Raw genomic sequence first — 20,758 nt, 5'->3', positions numbered from 1 at the left:
TTAGTTCTGGAAAGGTAAATGCTTGTATATATTTTTGCAGCCTGAGATCTCCCTTACTCCAATACTTCCTTTAATTTAAATGGCCACATGTATATGTCTTCCCTGCTGTTTTAGGAAAATGGGGGCTGGATATCCCAAGAATCAGAGTTTTATAAAAATACTGCAAATAGACAGCAGACATAAATATCTACCAAATGCTACCTTAAATTTTGGTCCAAATTGAACAGTTAGAAATAGATTTATTGTAAGTGTTTAATTTACAGTGATTTCTTAAATCTGAACTAAATTGCTTTGAATCCTTTTTCTTTGTAAGCATTGTAAATGCTAATAAATTCTGTTAATTTTTTTTTTTTTTTACTGCATGTTATGTTGAAATAAAAACTAAGTAAAATGAGCAATTGCCGTAGTCTTCTGCTCTTTTGGGAGATTGGGGAAAGCAGCATTCCGAGCTTGGGTCAGCAGGGAAGGACCCGACTTGTTACATCAAATAGAGTGGTTTAAAACTGATCCAGCCGCTCATAATAATAAATTCCTACTCTGTCTTTTATGATCTTGTATCATGCAGAATAATTTAATCTTATAAGACTTACAATAACTCTATTTAAGATTGAGGTACTAATTTTTCACCAAGAGACTGACATACCAATGTCAATTCATCAAAAATTTAAGTGAAATGTGACACATCTGCCCACAATGGTCTCATGCTAAATGAGCTATTTCAGTCAAGCCCACTCTGCCAATTTTATTATCTGGTTAATAATCTGAAGTGTTATCAGGGATGATTCATGGAATTAGACTTCTATATTTATATCCCTCCTTGGTTTGGATGTTAACTCCGTCCTTCTAAACTCTTTAAGATTAATTACTTCTATTTAATATTGTTGGTATCTCCAGCCCCCCCTAATTTTTTTTCTTTGAGTTATTTCTGTTTGTATATGTGCTATGCTTTAATGAACTAAAAACAGGGAATAGCAGCACTAGATTGTACATTACTGTATTGGTGTTCCTATTCTTTCTTGAACTGTAATTTCAAACACTCAGGTAACCCTACAAATATCACAGGGAGCAAAGTGCTCTTATAAAGGCCTTCTATAGGGCTGCCTCACTTGCATTTCCTTAAAAGATTTTATAATTAAAGCATTTTGGTCTTTCATTTGCACATTTTTCTGTTAGTCTTGAGAAAGGTTTTCCCCACCTGCAGAAAAGACCAGATCTTACATATTTCAGACTGCTTTTGTAAGTGGCCACATGCTCCAGCCTGTCTTGTGGAGTGGGTAGGGGAAAAAAAACTAGAAAGACCCACCAAGGTGAGATTGGATTGTGAAGAGGACCAAGTTGAAGACATCTGCTTTTCTGAGACAACTACAGGTGCTTTAAGTCAGTACCCCAGCTATAGGCGCCAAATAGAAAACCACCAGCTGCCTACCAAGACTGCCTTGTTCTCAATAAGCTATCCTGTTCACTAGCTTCAATAGAGCCTTTTCTTATTGGGAAACCAGGTGATCAAGCTCTGGTTTAAAACAGCCAGTGGAAAGGGGCTATGGGAAGTGGGATTTCTTCCTATGCTGATCTAACAGTGACTGAAGGACAAACTGCAGGTCCTGACAAGTACATAAAATTCGAGCTTCCGTGTGGCTAAGAAAAAGGGAAGAGCTGTCTCCCACAGCATGAGGAAATAGGTAATAGTTCTTCTGACTATTTGGGTCTCTGGCCCCAAACCCTACAAAGAATCAAACTGGGCCTCAGCTGGGGCTGACTGGCTGCTGTCTTAGGAGTGTCTCACTTTGTATGTAACTCCAGAACAGAAACTGCTGTCACCCCTAACCCATTTCAGTTGTCAATTTCTGTGTGTCTATAGGGCTTCTTTGTGGTCAGGACATTTGGGTGGGAGGATCCAGGGGAATCCTCCTGGTTGTCAGGAGAGCAGGGTCTTCAGTGGAGACCTCAGAAAGACAATGTTGGTTTCTTAGGAGCAAGTTCCCATTAAGCAAAGATGCTGTGGGCAAGAGGGTTTCCTCAGAGCATCCCACAGGTAAGGTCATACTGGCAGATAACCGAAAACAAGCATACTGTTATTTTTCCTCATCTCTAATTCAGACCTGCTTTTCTATTTGTCCTCACTGTCCTAGCAACCTATAGTCACTTAGTTTCAGGACAACTGTCAACCTTTATTACTACAGTATGTCCCAAACATAGATATGCTACATGCAGTAATTTAGTCTTCCTGGCCACTCTCAGGAGATAGTTATCTGTATTTTACAGATAAGAATATAAATGATCAAAGTGATTTAACTCGAAGTGTCTGCAGCTATTAAGTGGTGAGAGGGGCTAACTGGAATCCAGTACTGATTCCAAAGCCTGCATGCTTAAATGTTTTGCTGTACTGCTACTTACAAAATGCAACCCTGCCTGACCAGGAGGTGGCGCAGTGGATAGAGCATTGGACTGGGATGCGGAAGGACCCAGGTTCGAGACCCCGAGGTCGCCAGCTTGAGTGCAGACTCATCTGGTTTGAGCAAAGCTCACCAGCTTGGACCCAAAGTCGCTGGCTCAAGCAAGGGGTTACTCGGTCTGCTGAAGGCCCACGGTCAAGGCACATATGAGAAAGCAATCAATGAACAACTAAAGGTGTTGCAACGCTCAATGGAAAAACTAATGATTGATGCTTCTCATCTCTCTCCATTCCTGTCTGTCTGTCCCTGTCTATCCCTCTCTCTGACTCACTCTCTGTCTCTGTAAAAAACAAATAAATAAAAATTAAAAAACAACAACAAAATGCAACCCTCAGAATCTTCCACAATCAATTCAGCTGTTCCATCTAATTGGTTTCCAAATCCGATCAAATCCATTTCCCAAACTTTTGAATCACTTATCTCTGAGCTGCTCCCATTGTCACAGACCACATCTTCATCCTTACCCTGGATGAGGGTAGCAACCTCTTCTCACTGCTCCGGTTAGGGAGGTGTCTGCCAGGTTGTCTTATTAAGTCACTATCCTATCCTCCAAGTTAGGACAAACATCCCCACAAGGAGCACTAAATCCTTCCCCAGTTAAGAGAGGCTACAGTGGAATGAAAAATTAGAGTGGCCTAACCTGTGCTGGCGCAGTGAATAAAGCATCCATCTGGAACCCTGAGGTGGCGGGATAGAACCCCTGGCCTAGCCCAGTCAAGGCACATATGGTAAAAGGCGAAAGATTTATGCGATCTGAAGAGAAACCAGAGTATACAAGGCACATATGAGAAGAAACTACTATGAGTTGATGCTTCCTATTCCCTTCTCCCCCTCCTTTTTATCTCTCCCTAAAAATCAATAAATAAAATACCTAAAAAAGAAGAAAAATTAGAGTTAGATCATCTGTGTTGATTGAATTCAGCAAGTTCCAGTGCCTCAAAGAAACAGCATTTGTAAAGGGATGCTGAGGCTTCTGGAGATAGACGTGTTAAGTGTTCAGGCCAGTAACAAGGCACGAGTCTCACTAGTTTATAGTTATTCCCTGCTAGAAACCCCAGAAGTGTTTGTGGTCTGCGGGAGTAGAAGGCTAAAGAGCGGGAAAGGGACCACAGGGCTTTGGAAAGAAGGGTACCCCTTTTAAAGGTAAAAGGAGGGAGCATAGAGATGTGCAGTGGCTTCTTCAAGGTAACGTAAGGGTGGGGTTGAGCTCAGAACCCTGAGACCGCAGACTCCCAGGCTAGCCCTACACCAGCGTAGACCTCGGTTGAGAGTTAAAAGCCTCTTCCGACACCGCGAACCAGCATCTTTTGGGTACAGCGGGAGTTGGGTATTGCCGTAACCAAAGTGCTCCTAGCTTTTCACTTTTCGATGGCGCAGGGCAAATTTCCCATGAGCTCTGGGGGCCTTAAGGTCCATCTACCGTTCGCCTCACTCTGGCTCCTGATTGGCTACTGAAGCTGTCCGTTTTTGAAACGGTGTTCTGCGCAGGCGCGGAAACACACCGGGACAGGGTTGGGCTGCGGACGCGGAGCTACTGGAGCGGTCCGAGATGGTGAGTGTCCTCTTCGAGCTGGCGGCCGGCGGCTGGAAGGTGGCCAGGCAAGGCCGCCCCACACCTCGCGCCTGGTCTTTTATTTTCCCGGGGCGTCTTAGAGCGCCAGGCTGGGAACCCGCGCGCTTGGGCCCGAGCTGACTGGAGGGCGGAACGCGAGCGGCGCGGTCCTCCAGACCTGGGCGGAGGGGACTTAGGCGGGGCCCGGGCATCCCGCTGCCCCTTGACCGGAAGCAGGGGCTCGGCCTTGGCTCGAGTCCGATGGAGATGGGGAGGCCGGCTACAGGCCTATGCATCCTGGCGTCCTGGGCCTGGTGGCGCGACAAGAACAGTAACAGTAACGTTTCCTGGAACCTGGTTTGTGTCCGGCACTAATATGCGTTGTGCGCAGTGTGGCTTTCCTCCGCACAGCGTCTCTGGGACGTCGGTATGTTCTGTCCCCGTCTGACACCCTTGAAATGGAAAGCCTGGGGAAGCCTACCTAGTACGTTGTCCCGGGAAATGGCGGAGGTGGACTTGAAGCCTAGAAACTTGATTCCTGCCTTTCTGTCCGTGTGGTTCTTTTCTGCCGCTGGGACTTCGTGCGGGATCCGTAGCGGGCGGGTCCACCCTCAGGGGTTTCTGCCTGGTTGGCTGGGACTGTGTGCTCCTTGCGCCCTTACAGGTTTGTTTGTTCGTGTTTTTAATTCTCCCGATTTGTAAAATTAAAAAAAAAAAACTTGAAGACTTTTTAAATGTTAGGTTACTTTTCAAAAATCTTACCTAAAAACTGAAAGCCTACAAGAAAAATTGAAAAGGAAAAAGAAACAGTGCCATGACCTAGGGACAACCACTTACACAATTAGGCACATTCTAGTGGTGTCTTCAATCTTTGCTGTCTGTGGTCTAGCCCCTGTTGAATGCACAGTGTGGACTCTGCTTTTTTCGTTCTCACACCACAAAGAATGTCTTCACATCACGAAAAAAATAAGCGATAATGCTTCAAACATAAGTAACTTCGTCTCTCCCATCACTTTTTTAAAATGTAAAATTAAAGTAACTTTTAACAGATACTTGCATACAGTAAAAAATATTCTGAAAGGATCTAAGTGAAAAATCTCCCGCCCAACCCTGACCCCCAAGCCTCAGTATCCTGAAACATGGATAGTTTCTTGTATACCTTGCGCAAGCATGGACATACTCCCTCTTTTTCGTGCACAAATGGTAACTTACTGCAATCTGTACCATATTGTTTTGTGTTTATACTCGTAAAAGTAAAGTAGAAAACTCAAGCAGTCCCAAAGTAAATAATGTAAAAAGGGCATGTAATCCCATCTCAGTCCGCTGTGGTAGTAACTGTTGGCAGTTGGGTTCTTTCCAGATTGGTTTAGTGCATAAGCACACGTATACTGTATGTAGGTTATTACATGAAACTGGAATGTGTATGTTTTTACATGTTAAGTTTACTTTAGGCTAAGTCTAGACATTCTGCAGCTTACTGTGTTCACACATTTTCCCTTGTCATATACAGATCCATCTCATTCTTAAGGACTAGTATTCTGTCGCAGTAGACTATACATGTAGTGGTTTACAGTTTTTCACTTTAGACCATGCTGTAGTAACTGTCCTTTTTTTTTTTTTTTTTTACATGCATGTAGTGATTATGTAGTGTTTATGTAGGGTAGATTCCTAGAAGTGGTATTATAATGCTGGTGGTTGAGGCCAGGCAAGTTCTCACTGAATTCAGGCAGACCCCAGAGGAACTGGGGAGCCTGAAAGCATGGGGCCATACCCGTTTATTGGAGGCTTGCAAAGACAGGCGAGCGAGTAATCAACAAAAGGAAAAGAGCCAATAAACAAAGGAAAATCTGCCTTTCGCAGTGAAGGGCAAGGGAGCAGGGAAAAACGCATCCCATGGTGGTGGGAGAGCGATCTGGGAGAATCGCCGCAGAGGGAAAGCGCCCACCCCACAGCCTTACGTAGACCACACGCACCCACCCGCAGCCTCACGTGGACCACATGCACCCATGCACCAATCAGGCCAAGTGCTTGCAGCCGGTCCACCAGCGAGCAAGCCTGACACAGCTGTTTCCCCCACAGGCACCTCTGGTACGCATGGTCTCCACATTTTAGTAGAGACTGTCAAGTGGCCCTTTAGAACGTGATCATAATTCTCATCCAGTTTTACTGTACGGCACAACTGTTTTCATCTGTGTGTTCTCCCTCCTCTGTTCACACACGCATATTTTTCAAGATGTATCCACTAGATTTTCTTTTGCTCTGACCTCGTTGCTGCACCATCTTTGAGAGGAATTATTTTGTGTGTGGCCCTCAGGAAGGTAGCTTACCACAGCTTGCCACGCTGTTCTCCTGGTGTACATTTCTGTTGCTTCTAGTTCTTCATTTGTGGAGAGAAAGCCGTGATGAATGCTTCTGAATGTGGAGTTGTTTTATTGTTCTTTTTCTAAAAAACTTTGTTAGGCAAAAATCTCAGGAAAATAATTTCTGAGGCAAAAGGACCAATACTGGATAGTTCTTGGCAGTAGTGTTTTCCTGTAGCTTTCCCAAAAGGTCATCTTGCCTTTGTACCATTTGGCCATAACGTTGCCAACACTGATAAAAGTTACCTTAGCATTGCTACACTTTTCCATTTTATTTACCGGGAACAATGAATGTTTTTCTGTGTTTGTAATTTCTCTTAGGTCTATTTTTTTACTGGTATCCTTTTTGCCCACTTCTGGAGACTCGCTGTTTTTCTTAATCATTTTGTATAGTGTTTTAGAATCACTCTTTTGTCTGTGACATTTGATGCAGATATTTTTCTATCCTTTTGATTTGTTTTTGTTTTATAAATATTCCTGTTTCTATGGTTAGTCGTCAAATTCGTCACAGTTCCCTTGTGAATCATTTGCTTCAGGTGGCTTTGTCCTAGGCTGAATTCTAGAGTTTTACTGCTACTTATTTTTTCATTTGTCAGCAACGCACACCCGGGAACTGAGAAACCCTGAGCGCTGCCTTCCCCGGTGCAGACACCCATGTAGATGGTACTGCAGACCCAGAATGCTGAGGATGCCTGCTGGTCTCTCTGTGTGGCTGACCCTGGGGGCAGCATAGCTACTCAGACATTTCTGGGACCAGCTGGCTAGCACTGCAGGGATAACAGACTTGGAGTTTGAGGCAGAGTTGGCAGGACTTGAATGCCTGACTAGAACTGTCCCTGTTGCAGCTAGTGGCTTTTAAAGCAACATTTGCTTGCTTTCTTGGCTTCTGTAGGGGTAAACTTATAGTCTCCCCCTTTTTTTTTTAAGATTTTATTAATTGATTTTAGAGAAAGGAGGGAGAAAAAGGCGGGGGTGGGAGGAGGAGCGGAAAGCATTAAACTCATAGTTGCTTCTCATGTGTGCCTTGACCGAACAAGCCCAGGGCTTGGACTGCCCCATCCACTGTGCCACCACAGGTCAGGCTGAACTTAAAGTTTGTTTTCAGCTGTTTCTCCTGAGCCCAGAGAGATAGCTGGTGCCCTGTGCCTCATAAAGACCTCGCTAGATTTCATGGCCCCTGCTGACCCAGGGCCTAGCCCCATCCTACTGGTTGGGGTCAGGTTGGAGAAGCTATTCTGTAGTCTTACAGGGGAAAAGTTTTTTTTATGTTTATTTTATTGATTTTAGAGAGAGGAAAGGAGAGAGAGAGAGAGAGATAGAAACATTGATCTGTTCCTGTATGTGCCCTGACCAGGGATTGAACCAGCAACCTCTGCGCTTCAGCGTGATGATGTTCTAACCAACCAAGCTATCTGGCCAGCCAGGGTGAAAAATTTTAACTTGTGATTACTGAAAAAGAAATTTTAAGTTTAAATGAAAAAAGTGGGAGAAGTGTAATTTATATGACAAACAAAAGTCTATTCTTTCTAATATACAAGAGTTTTTTAAAATCAATAGATTTGTAGAAAAATCAAAAGACTCAAGAAAAATGCAGTCAGTAAATTCCATTTTAACTTCACTGATGACTTAAACATTAAAGGAAGTTTGCCTTTTATTATTTGGGTTTTGCCTATCAGATTAACAAAGAGTTAAAAAAAACTTGGGCAGTACTGGTCATCTCTATTCCTTGACTAGGTCAAATGTGTTCCCACTTCACTGCCTTTGCCTTCATTCTGTTGCCTGACTGCTTTTCTTTCTCATCATTTAGTTCCTGCTTAATGATTACATATCAGGTGTTCCTGACTGCACTAGCCAGAGTCGCATTCCCCTGCTCCCCTGCCCTGTCACCTGCAAGAATCGTGGCCACTTGTTTCTTAAAGTTTTCTTCTATCAGAATGTGAGCTCCCTTAGGGCAGGGACCTCATCTGTTCTGGTGAAAGGTATATTCAGCTCTTCTCTTGACCTCTGTGTCCTTGGGCAAAGCTCTTCTTTCTGAATCTCATTTCCTTCATTGTAAAATGGAGATAATACTAACCATGGAAGAGTCAGAGGACAGATGTGTCTGAAAACATTTATCCCAGTGTCTGACCTGTCGCAGATACTGAATAGGCCATCATATACTTGTATATATGTGTTTTCTTTCTTGGTAAGTGTGTGTTTCCTTTAAGCAGCCAGATCTAAGTGGCTGGTTCTCATTAAACTCTAGGGTCACCTAAAACCTCTGTTTACACTGTGTACTGTAAGGCCGTGTCCCGATCCTATAGTTCAGAAGATTGATTTTTGTGAAACATGGTTGCAGAAATGTTTTTATTTGTTCTGTAAGTATTTGTTGAACCTCTCCTGTGCCAGGTACTGCAGCTGTCAAGTGTAGGTCCCTGCTCCCAGTATGCTTTGGGGCTGAAGGAGGAGACAGATGTGAAACAGACATTTCCATCCCATTGTGATAAGTGCTCTGAAGGTAGGGGGCCATGGATACCCAGAAGAGAGGTAGGTGTCAGAGAAGGCCTACCATAGAAATGACTCGTGAGTCCAAAGAGTCTGGAGTTAGTGATATCAAATAGCCAGTGAGGGAGAAGATTGCTTCCTGATTCAGAGAGAGCAGCAGATGCCTAAGGCATCTGGCTCACGCAGGCTGTGCTTGCCCCCTGCAGTCCATTCTCCATACTGCAGCCAGAGCCATGCCTTTGAAACCTCAGGCCTTATCCCTCTTCACCTCAAAAACTGCTAGTGGTACCCCTATATCCTCATTAAAAGCCAAAGTTATCCTGACCAGGAGGTGGTGCAGTGGATAGAGCGTTGGACTAGGATGTGGAGGACCCAGGTTCGAGACCCCGAGGTCGCCAGCTTGAGCGCAGGCTCATCTGGTTTAAGCAAAGCTCACCAGCTTGGACCTAAGGTCGCTGGCTTGAGCAAGGGGTCACTAGGTCTGCTGAAGGCCCGTGGTCAAGACACATATGAGAAAGTAAGCAATGAACAACTAGGGAGCCGCAACGAAGAATTGATGTTTCTCATCTCTCTCCCTTCCTGTCTATCCCTCTCTCTGACTCTGTCAAAAAAAAAAAGCCAAAGTCATTACTGTAGAGTCTGCCAGGCTTTCCGAAATCTAATCTGAGCTGGTGGCCTCTGTCATTTGGCACCTGGCACTCACTGCCACACTGGCTCCTCTGCTTTTCCTGGAATGTGCCACTTCCCACCCCAGGGCTCTCATACTTGTGTTTTGGGCTGCCTGGAATACTCCTTCTAGAAATCTCTGCATGGTTGGCTCCATCATATCATGTTTGTTTGTTTGTTTGTTTGGTGAAAGGAGGGCAGATAGACTGATTCCTGCATGCACACCAACCAGGATCTACCTGGTAGCCCCATTTAAGGCCAATGCTCAAGTACCGAGCTATTTTTAGTGCCTGAGGTTGATGCACTGGGACCAACTGAGGGGCCACACTCACACCAGTTGAGCCACTGGCTGCAGGAGGGAAAGAGGAAGAGGAGGAAGGGAGAAGCAGATGGTCACTTCTGTGTGCCCTGACTGGGGATCAAACTCAAGACATTCATCTGCTGGGCCAACGTTCCATACACTGCGCCACCCGCCAGAGCCCCATCATACCCTTTAAATCTCTACTCAGTTATCACCTTAGTGAGGACTTCTGTGACCATTTTATTGTAAATTGCCGTCAGCCCCTACATTCCACATCCCGCTTTCCTATTTAGTCTATCTGACATTTATATAAATATATGTATATTTGTTTTGTTTGTATAATGTCTGGCTCCCAGCCTCGAATGTCAGATTTATAAGGGCAGAGATGTTTGTTATATTTTGTTCACTACAGCATCCTCAGGCCTAAGACACTACTGTCTGGCACAGCCCTGGCCAGATAGCTCTGTTGGTTAGAGCAGTGGTCCCCAACCTTTTTGGGCCACGGACCGGTTTAATGTCAGAAAATATTTTCACCGACTGGCCTTTAGGGTGGGACGGTTAGATGTATCACATGACCGAGACAAGCATCAAGAGTGAGTCTTAGACGGATGTAACAGAGGGAATCTGGTCATTTTTTAAAAATAAAACATTGAGCCTGACCAGGCAGTGGCGCAGTGGATAGAGCGTCAGACTGGGATGTGGAAGACCCAGGTTTGAGACCCCGAGGTTGCCAGTTTGAGCGCGGGCTCATCTGGCTTGAGCAAAAAGCTCGCCAGCTTAGACCCAAGGTTGCTGGCTTGAGCAAGGGGTTATTCGGTCTGCTGAAGGCCCACAGTCAAGGCACATATAAGAAAGCAATCAATGAACAACTAAGGTGTTGCAATGCGCAACGAAAAACTAATGATTGATGCTTCTCATATCTCCGTTCCTGTCTATCTCTCCCTGTCTATCCCTCACTCTGACTCTCTCTGTCTCTGTACAAAAATAAAATAAAATAAATTTTAAAAAATAATAAATAAATATCGTTCAGACTTAAATATAAATAAAACAGAAATAATGTAAGTTACTTTTTCTTTCTCTGCGGACCGGTACCGGTTCGTGGACCAGGGGTTGGGGCCCACTGGGTTAGAGCATCGTCCCAAAGCACAGAGGTTGCTGGTTCGATTCCCCGGTCAGGGCACATACAGGGACAGCTCAGTGTTCCAGTTTCTCTCTCTCCTCTTTCCTCTCTTGCTGAAATCAATAAATAAAATTTTAAAAAGAACAGTTTTATGAAATGTCCTTTTCATTTTAGCTCCACTTTCCATCCTCCAGCAGATATTTTGGATCTCTGTTCTGATATTTTTAGTTTTAGCTTTCTTCCCCTTCCCGGGTTGATTGCAGATTGATTGAACCGTCCTGAGTTGTTATCCAGCTTATTCTTACATAGTCTTATCCTTTTTTTTTTTCTTAAGCAAGAGATAGAGGGACAGGAAGTGAGAGAGATAAGAAGCATCAATTCTTTGTTGTGGTGCCTTAAATGTTCATTGATTGCTTTCTTTTTTTTTTTTTTAAGTTTTATTTATTCATTTTAGAGAGGAGAGAGAGAGAGACAGAAGGGGGAAGGAGCAGGAAGCACCAACTCCCACATGTGCCCTGACCAGGCAAGCCCAGGGTCTCGAACCGGCAACCTCAGTGTTCCAGGTCGACACCTTATCCACTGCGCCACCACAGGCCAGGCCATTGATTGCTTTCTAATATGTGCCTTGACCAGGGGGCTACAGTAGGGGGAGTGACCCCTTGCTCAAGCCAGCGACCTTTGAACTCAAGCCAGAGACCATGAGGTCATGTCTGTGAGCTTGCATTCAAGCCATATGAGCTTGCGCTCAAGCCAGTGACCTCGGGGTTTCGAACCTGGGTCCTCTGCGTCCCAGGCAGACATTCTATCCCAGTGGTCGGGAACCTTTTTGGCTGAGAGAGCCATGAACGCCACATATTTTAAAATATAATTCCAGGAGAGCCATACAATGACCCGTGTATGTGACACATTATCCAATAAAAATTTGGTGTTGTCCCAGAGGACAGCTGTGATTGGCTCCAGCCACTGGTAACCATGAACATGAGCGGTAGGAAATAAATGGATTGTAATACATGAGAATGTTTTATATTTTTAACATTATTTTATTTATTAAAGATTTGTCTGCGAGCCAGATGCAGTCATCAAAAGAGCCACTTCTGGCTTGCAAGCCATAGGTTCCCGACCCCTGCTCTATCCACTGTGCCACTGCCTGGTCAGGCTGTATTTATATTCTTAACATATTATTGAGCATGTCAGAGCCCTGTGGTCTCCATATCAGTGATCTCTCTCTTGGATACACTGAGAGGTCTTAAAAATGTTTTTGTTGTTTTGTTTTTAATAAAGAGGAAAATGTCTTTATTATTTATTTATTCATTTTAGAGAGGAGAAGGAGAGACAGAGAGAGAGAGAGAGAGAGGAGAGACAGAGAGAGAGAAGGGGGGAGAAGCTGGAAGCATCATCTCCCATATGTGCCTCGACCAGGCAAGCCCAGGGTTTTGATCCAGCGACCTCAGCATTTCCAGGTCAACGCTTTATCCACTGCGCCACCACAAGTCAGGCCAGGAAAATGTCTTTAAATAGAAATAATATAGTAGAATAAAAAGAGGCTGTTTTGAAAAAAAAGAAAAACCTTATCTATAATTCCCTGCTTTCGGTATGGCTTTTACTTGTTTCATAGCTCTCTAGGCTTCTTGTTTCCATGTGGTTGCAGTCACCAAGCACTTTATTTTTGCATTTAGCTGTTTTACCTTACAGTTGTATCATAAACCTTCTGTAGCTTTTCCTGGCCACCATTGTTAATGTGTGTATTATATTCCTGCAAATGGACATTCCATGATTTTCTTGGCCTTCACTCTAGTGACTGGGCATTTTGCTAGTGCGGATGTCGCTGCAGCAAACGTCCTGCTGTGTTCTTCTAGTTCTAGACTATTTCCGTAGGGTGAATTTCTGGGAGGGTCACCGGATCAGACAGCACTGTGTGGTATCCACTGCCGAACTTTGCCCCTCCCCTCCAGAATAGCGCACAGCTGCTCAGTGACAGTCTGTTGAATGAACTAGGTCATAGCTACGTGGCCCACGGTTTTATACTCGCATGTAGCCTGGTCCTTTTATACAGGCTCTTTGCCATTCTGTAGGAGGAACTTGTTTGCCCTTCTCTCCAGCATTTGAGAATATTCTTACATCATAGGAGAGTGGGTGGTGGTGACTGGATTGTCACCCTTGTGCCTACTAGAGAGACAGTAATTCATTGTGCTGTCTCCATCATCTGTTTAGAAGCTCCTCCTCCTATAGGCCAACTCATTAGCTTCTGAGGGTGGGGAACCACTCTCCTTTGGAGAATGGAGCCTCTATTTCCAACATAGTCCCACTGCCAGCCTTTGAGGAGCTTCTGGCTGGATTTTGGACCCATCTGGAAGGAGCCTCCAGGGAACAAGCACACTTCAAGGCCAGTTTCCCACCCACAGGAAGACTTCTGTCTACTTCAGTTGAGCAGTTGTTTGTTGAGTCCCTATTCTGTAACATTCTAGGGTCTCTTAAGTAATATAGTACCTAATACATCCCCAGAGAGGTACAGTCAAGAGTTTGCAGAATCACAAGTGGCAGGCACCACGGAGTTGGGGGTCAGTAAAGGCGTTTTGGAGGAGGTGATGTTTTAGGTGCTCTAGAAGAATTTGTTGGGTTTTAGCAGAGAAGAAAGTGGGGGGAAGGGCCAGAGACACAAAGGATAACATAGGCGGCAGCAGGGTGAGCAACCAAACATCTGATTGTCCCCTCTGTTTTCAAATTCCATGTGCCAGTCTCCTACCCTGACTAGTTTCTGGAAAATCAGAATTAATGAGCCCCTACCCCAGGCACGTTTCCTGTGGCTCTGAGCCATGCGTCAGGTTATCTCCGATGTTAGTTTACAAGTCACTGAGGCTTTCCTCACCGGGTCATTTTGCTTCCTCTGGGATGTTTTCGGTTGTGCTGTTTGGGTCACAAATGACAGTGTGTTTCCTTCCTGCTAGACACCACTGTTTGGTTTTTTCAGATCATCAGATCCCGTCCCCCAGGTGTTCCAGATACATGAGTCATGGGTGTGTCTGTACTCCCGGGGTGGTGTTTATATTCTCCCAAATAGCTGCAGCAGGAGGGATGACAGTGCCTGGTGGGCAGAGGGTCAGGAGGAGCCCTGCCCTGTGCTGGGGTGTGAGTACATGCGTTAGATGCTGGTGGTGGCCTGGAGAGCTTCAGGGAGGTGCCACTTGTCCAGGTGTTACTTGTTTGTTGGAAGACAGATGTGTGATTCGTCAAGAGTATGAGCCCTGGCTGGTTGGCTCAACAGTAGAGCATCGGCCCAGCGTGTGGAAGTCCCTGGTTCAATTCCCAGCCAGGGCACACAGGAGAAGTGCCCATCTGCCTCTCTACCCTTCCCCATCTCCTTTCTCTCTATCTCTCTCTTCCCATCCTGCAGCCACGGCTCCATTGGAGCAAAGTTGGCCTGGTGGGCGCTGAGGACAGCCCATGGTTTGGTCTCAGGCGCTAGAATGGCTCCGGTTGCAACAGAGCAGCAAGCAGCCCAGATGGACAGAGAATCGCCTCCTGGTGGGCATGCCAGGTGGATCCCAGTCGGGCACATGTGGGAGTCTGTCTCTCTGCCTCTCCACTTCTCACTTCAGGGGGAAAAAAAAATATGAGGCAGTTGCCTGACCAAGCAGTGGCACAGTGAATGCAGAGGACCCAGGTTTGAAACCCCAAGGTTTCCAGCTTGAGCGTGGGATCATAGATGGAGACGCAGGGAAGAATTGATTCTCCTCGTCTCTCTCCCTTCCTGTCTGTCCCTATCTGTCCCTCTCTCTGTCTCTCTCACTGAAGAAAGAAGAGTGTGAGGGAGTTAATCCAGCCTTCCTGGCCCTTCCTAACCTTGGTCTTGTTTTCTCCGGCAGGCAGAGGTGGAGGAGACACTGAAGCGACTCCAGAGCCAGAAGGGAGTGCAGGGCATCATCGTGGTGAACACGGAAGGTAGGTCGTCACTCCGACCATGACCAGCCGCTTGCTGGCCCCAGAAAGCAGCCCACACGCAGCATGACACAACGTTGACTAAGCCCCTCATGCACATGAATTTTCACCCTTTTTTTAAACCTCCAGTGTCCTAGCACTGTTACTAGAATTCTAAATCTTTTTTTTTTGAGAAACAAAACCCAAGGGTATTTGTTCATTTCTTGCATTTGAAGTACTCCTCGATGACATCCTTTGCCTGAGATTCTTTGCCATAGTCCTTAACCACCACACAACTGCAACCAGCCACTTCACGGGGTTTTCTCTCTCTGTCCCTTTTACAGGGGCCTACCCATTCCCCTGGCTTCTTGTTGTCGTCAGCCTTAATTAGGTTGATCTGGTGTTCAGCACAAAGGGCCTCCACAACTCGACATGCATAGGCTCATCACAGTTGGATGCACGCGCACAGGGGTGGGCTGGGCGCTTGTCTACGGCTTTGGCAGCTTCACGAACTCCGCGGGCTAGGCCATCGTGGATGAGGGTGTTTTCATCACCGCTTGTAAAGCAGTCTAAACGTCCATTCCACCTGCGGCAGCAATGCCTTCCTTGGCCATGGCGGTGGGTTATGGGTGGAGTCGAATCTTGAAAGCACCCGAGCCTCCGCCTCCGCGCAGCTCCGTGGCGACAGGGAAAGAGCAGAATCCTAAATCATAAAAGAGGAAAAGTTCACTCATCCCAATTGCCCTGACCGTACTCTGCAGTGTGCCCTGCTTTTCCGGCCCTTGTTCAGGTGCCTTTTCTCTTGGTCACAGTTACAGCTGTTACTCTTCTGCAGATGTTTGCTCGTGCAGTTGTTTGTTTTGCTTCGTAGTTTACGTAGGCAAATTTTTTTAACTGGCAGTGCAGTGTTTATTAACCAGCCCCAGTTTATGTTGTTTTTGCTTTTTGCTCAATAATATTCTGGTCAACTTCTTTGTCCCTATAGCTTTTCCCATCTCTTCTGGAATGTTATTTTGGCAACTGGTATAGTGCAGATGCTAATTTTCCCAGTCTGTGTAGACGTGGCGAGGAGGGTGTTCAGCGCCAGGCCGCGGACAGGTGCTTTGCTGACATCCGGTTTGATTTTCTCCCTAAAGCAGCCCTGTTCTCCATTGTGCAGTGGAGAAAACTGAGTCTAGAAATTCAGTTGCTTTGCCCGCCATCACAGAGCCCAGATCTCGTTCCAGGCCTGTCTGAATGCCCCTGTGCTCTTTGTCCCGTGTCGCTGTGGCGGACCAGTGTGTGGCCCGGATCACCTGGCTGGGTGCCTTCGGTTCTCTAGTTCGGTGTGTTCTTCATCTCCGAGTTACGCGAGTTCCTTGAGAGCCCTGTGTGCATGTGTGGTCCTCCTGGCCTTGTTTCAGAAAGGCAGACTTCACAACAGTGCTGCTTCAGCAGAGCAGGTGGAAGTCGCCGAGGTGGCACAGTGGGTGTGGCATGTCCTCAGTCAGAGTGTTGTTTCCCACGTCGTCAGACACTGGCAGCCCAGAGCAAGGCAGAGGATGCTCCTGAGCTTTGTCAGACTCGAATTAGACCATGAGATCATTGCATTCAAACAAGGCCGCAGGCCGGGGAGCAGTGCCAACGCTGTGGGAAGCAGCCGGGTCTGCTGCGGATGGGCTGGCAGGCCTGGGCTTTCCCTTCCTCTTCGGACCGCCACCACCCCAGGCGGAGTGGTTGGTCCTGGACCCAGGCGACTGGTTGTATACCACTCAGAGACTGTCTCCTAGCTCTGGACATCTGACCCCAAATGAGAGGGAACAGCCTCAGGAGCTGACTTCCAGCGGGGACCCCGTGGCCTCCACTAGTATCCACAGACCTTTGTTCTTTTTTTTTTTTACAGAGAGAGAGAGTCAGTGAGAGGGATAGATAGGGACAGACAGACAGGAACGGAGAGATGAGAAGCATCAATCATTAGTTTTTCGTTGCGACACCTTAGTTGTTCATTGATTGCTTTCTCATATGTGCCTTGACCGTAGGCCTTCAGCAGACTGAGTAACCCCTTGCTCGAGCCAGTGACCTTGGGTCCAAGCTGGTGAGCTTTGCTCAAACCAGATGAGCCCACGCTCAAGCTGGCGACCTCGGGGTCTTGAACCTGGGTCCTCCGCATCCCAGTCCGACGCTCTATCCACTGCGCCACTGCCTGGTCAGGCTCATGTGTTTATTTTTGTGTCCTGTTCATAGAGCTGACTCTTCAGTCTCTCCCCTTTCACACAGTGATCCCACAAGGCAGAGTGTTTGCTCATTTTTCAGGTGAGAAACCAGAAGCTGAGAGAGGCGAGGTGACCTGCCCAAGGTCACACAGCTGTGGATGGGGGCGGCCAGAACTCACTGCTCACGGGGCCTTTAAGCCCTTTGGAAGCTTCCAGTTGAGGATGATTCAGCTCAGCTGCCTCTTCCTGCGGGATGACCTCCCTGACCACCCCAGCCCACAGGGATTGCTCTTGCCCCTGAACTCATAACACACCCTTGTTCCAGTCACTTACCAGCCACCTGCCACTGTGTTTTGACATCTTTGTCTTGGCCAGAAGCAAACGATGTTTCATAATAAAAGTGTGGGTTTAAGCCGACTTAGCAAGAACGTAAGGAGCAGTCTGTTCCGTCTGTGCCTCACGGCCCCCGCGGCCTCTGCTGCCCTGCTGCCCACACGGGCAGAATGAAGGCTTGAGCGCGTCAGCTCTGTGAGGGCAGGCTTTGTCTCATGGCCACTGCTCCTAGGACAATGCTGGCACAGTTTGTGCTAATAAGTACCTGTGACATTTTGTTAATTTTTTTAGTGTTGATTGATGGAGCTGGGGCTGGTGGAAGGACCCGGCTGCAGCCTGACAGCTCTGCGCCTCAGCTTAGGAAGCCTGCCTTGCACGTGAGCAGCCAGTTCCGCAGGCCGCACGGTCCATGTCTGGGGAGGTGTGGCTTGGGTCGGCAGCCTGGTCACTGGGCTGGCTTTGAGGGGTCCCCAGCTCTGGCATCCTGCGATCTCTTACCCTTATTTGAAACTCTCCCCAGGTTTAGTCCCGGCCCCACCACCACCGTCATGTTTTCTTTTGTCTTTAAAGTGACTCAACAAGTAAGTGGTTAGCTTCTTGTCTTCCTTGCACACCTTCTCACTTAGGAGGAATGTAATCAAACTCACGTTTAAAGTGCTGAAAATAGCCTGACCTGTGGTGGCGCAGTGGATAAAGTGTCGACCTGGAGCACTGAGGTCGCCAGTTAGAAACCCTGGGCTTGCCGGGTCAAGACACATATGGGAGTTGATGCTTCCTGCTCCTCCCTCCCTTCTAAAATGAATAAAAAATACATAAATAAAGTTAGCCCTGTGACTTCTCATTTATTGGCAGCCCTGAATGCCTAAAGCAGTGTCTCTGTGACAGCACTGTGAACACATCCGTCCAGGTCCTGGCTGGGGACAAACATGATCACCACGTCCATAAAGGTGTGATGTCAAACTCAAGTCACTGCCCTGGAGGAATGCTGCGTGGTGCTGGGATGGTCGAGTGGGGCGGTGACCGTATCGGGTGGGGCCACCGGAAGAGGGAGAGCTGAGGGAGTCGTGGAGCTGGGAGAGAACAGGAGAAGAGGGAAGTTCCAGGCAGAGGGGCTGGGGAGAGGCTGGGGCACCGGAAGAGGGAGAGCTGAGGGAGCCGTGGAACTGGGAGAGAACAGGAGAAGAAGGAAGTTCCAGGCAGAGGGGCTGGGGAGAGGCTGGGGCACCGGAAGAGGGAGAGCTGAGGGAGCCATGGAGCTGGGAGAGAACAGGAGAAGAGGGAAGTTCCAGGCAGAGGGGCTGGGGAGAGGCTGGGGCACTGGAAGAGGGAGAGCTGAGGGAGCCGTGGGGCTGGGAGAGAACAGGAGAAGAAGGAAGTTCCAGGCAGAGGGGCTGGGGAGAGGCTGGGGCACCGGAAGAGGGAGAGCTGAGGGAGCCGTGGGGCTGGGAGAGAACAGGAGAAGAAGGAAGTTCCAGGCAGAGGGGCTGGGGAGAGGCTGGGGCACCGGAAGAGGGAGAGCTGAGGGGCTGTGGAGCTGGGAGAGAACAGGAGAAGAGGGAAGTTCCAGGCAGAGGGGCTGGGGAGAAGCGGCCCATGTATCATCTAGAGACGAGGTTAGGAGCTCTGGTCACCTAGAGTTTCCAGGCCTTGAGCCTGCCCTCAGGTGACCTGGGGGATGGGATGTACTGTGGGTGATGTTGACAAACCACCACCATTTATTCCATCCACCCTCTTTTTTTTTTTTTTTTTTTTTTCCTTTTCATTTTTCCAAAGCTGGAAACGGGGAGGCAGTCAGACAGACTCCCGCCTACACCCAACCGGGATCCACCCGGCATGCCCACCAGGAGCAATGCTCTGCCCACCTGGGGCGTTGCTCTGTTGCATCCAGAGCCATTCTAGCGCCTGAGGCAGAGGCCACAGAGCCATCCTCAGCGCCCGGGCCATCTTTGCTCCATCGGAGCCTCGGCTGCAGAGGGGAAGAGAGAGACAGAGAGGAAGGAGAGGGGGAGGGGTGGAGAAGCAGATGGGCGCTTCTCCTGTGTGCCCTGGCCGGGAATCGAACCCGAGACTCCTGCACGCCAGGCCGACGCTCTACCGCTGAGCTTACCGGCCAGGGCTCTATCCACCCTCTTGCTAACAATTTTTAAACCAGTTTTAATCCTCACAGCAGCACTTTGAAGCACATGTGTTTCAGGTGAGGAAATGGAGACTTAGAGAAGTGAAACCACTTGTCTAAGGCCACAGAACCATAAAGGGGCAGGGCAGTGCTGTAAGGTGAGGCCATCAGATTTCTGAGCCCCTGCTCAGTCATCCCCCAGCTGCTCGTGCTACCGTCCTGAGGAAGGTTTCACTGTTGAACAAGGCCCTGGTGGGCACGTTGTTGCCAGCTAGGACCCTACCGCACCCCAATGACCTGATCTTGGCTCTTGAAGGCAGGTGATCACTACAACCTGTTCTCATGACTTCAGTTGGCTCAGAACAGCCTCTTTCTTTTTTTTTTTTCTGAAGTGGGAAATGGGGAGGCAGTCAGACTCCCGCATGTGCCCGACCAGGATCCACCCGGCATGCCCACCAGAGGGCGATGCTCTGCCCATCTGGGGCGTTGCTCTGTTGCAACCAGAGCCATTCCAGCACCTGAGGCAGAGGCCATAGAGCCATCCTCAGCGCCCGGGCCAACTTTGCTCCAGTGGAGCCTCGGCTGCAGGAGGGGAAGGAGAGGGGGAGGGGTGGAGAAGCAGATGGGCGCCTCTCCTGTGTGCCCTGGCCGGGAATTGAACCCTGGACTCCTGCACGCCAGGCCGACGCTCTACCACTGAGCCAACCGGCCAGGGCTAGAACAGCCTCTTTCACTCAGCTGCTTCTTGCCACTAGGTCCTCTTCTGCTCACTCTCGTGTTCCTGTGCCCTAAATAAGACAAGATTAGGCTCATTTCTTGCCTCATTAGTAGGCCTGCAGGTGACCTCCTTTGGTGGATCCTTAGGTGGGTCAGATTAGCAGGGCCTGGGCTCCAAATCCAGCCACTTATGTGTGAGGAGCCACCTGTGCCACATTCATCACAAGTGCCTGTCAGCCATGGGCACCTGGGCCTCATTGATGGAGCCTCTGTCGACATGTCACAGTGATTCATAGGCACCTGATGGTCCAGTTGTGGCCTGAGGTCGCTCGGGCTGAGCCCCATTCCTCACCTTCATGACAGGAGGCACTGTCCGGTGAGGAAGATTGTGTGATAGTTCATTGCAAGGAAACCATCTAAACAGAAAGGGAAGGGCTTGGGCCCTGGCCGGTTGGCTCAGCGGTAGAGCGTCGGCCTAGCGTGCGGAGGACCCGGGTTCGATTCTGATTCCCGGCCAGGGCACACAGGAGAAGCGCCCATTTGCTTCTC

The 20,758-nt window shown here is 48.1% G+C and overlaps 1 protein-coding gene and 1 pseudogene across 2 annotated transcripts in view; one reads left to right on the top strand and one right to left on the bottom strand.

The window, feature by feature from the left end:
* Nucleotides 1-3,929: 3,929 nt before the first annotated feature.
* Nucleotides 3,930-20,758, top strand: part of DYNLRB1 (dynein light chain roadblock-type 1) — a 22,867-nt gene continuing 6,038 nt past the window's right edge. Inside the window, exons 1-2 of one of the 2 annotated variants that reach the window (XM_066236555.1) lie at nucleotides 3,930-4,005; nucleotides 14,800-14,875. In XM_066236555.1, coding sequence (XP_066092652.1) covers nucleotides 4,003-4,005; nucleotides 14,800-14,875 — 79 coding nt within the window. In that variant the 5' untranslated portion in view covers nucleotides 3,930-4,002. Of the gene's footprint in view, nucleotides 4,006-4,225; nucleotides 4,433-14,799; nucleotides 14,876-20,758 lie in introns of those variants that run through there. The other variant, XM_066236554.1, reaches the window with a different exon arrangement.
* LOC136308813 (small ribosomal subunit protein eS12-like) lies at nucleotides 14,885-16,059 on the bottom strand (annotated as a pseudogene).

The sequence above is a fragment of the Saccopteryx bilineata genome, chromosome 6 (genome assembly GCF_036850765.1).
Source record: "Saccopteryx bilineata isolate mSacBil1 chromosome 6, mSacBil1_pri_phased_curated, whole genome shotgun sequence".
NCBI classification, from domain to species: domain Eukaryota; kingdom Metazoa; phylum Chordata; class Mammalia; order Chiroptera; family Emballonuridae; genus Saccopteryx; species Saccopteryx bilineata.
The sequence above is the reverse complement of the archived record's forward strand: the minus strand, read 5'-3'. Positions and strand labels throughout refer to the sequence as shown.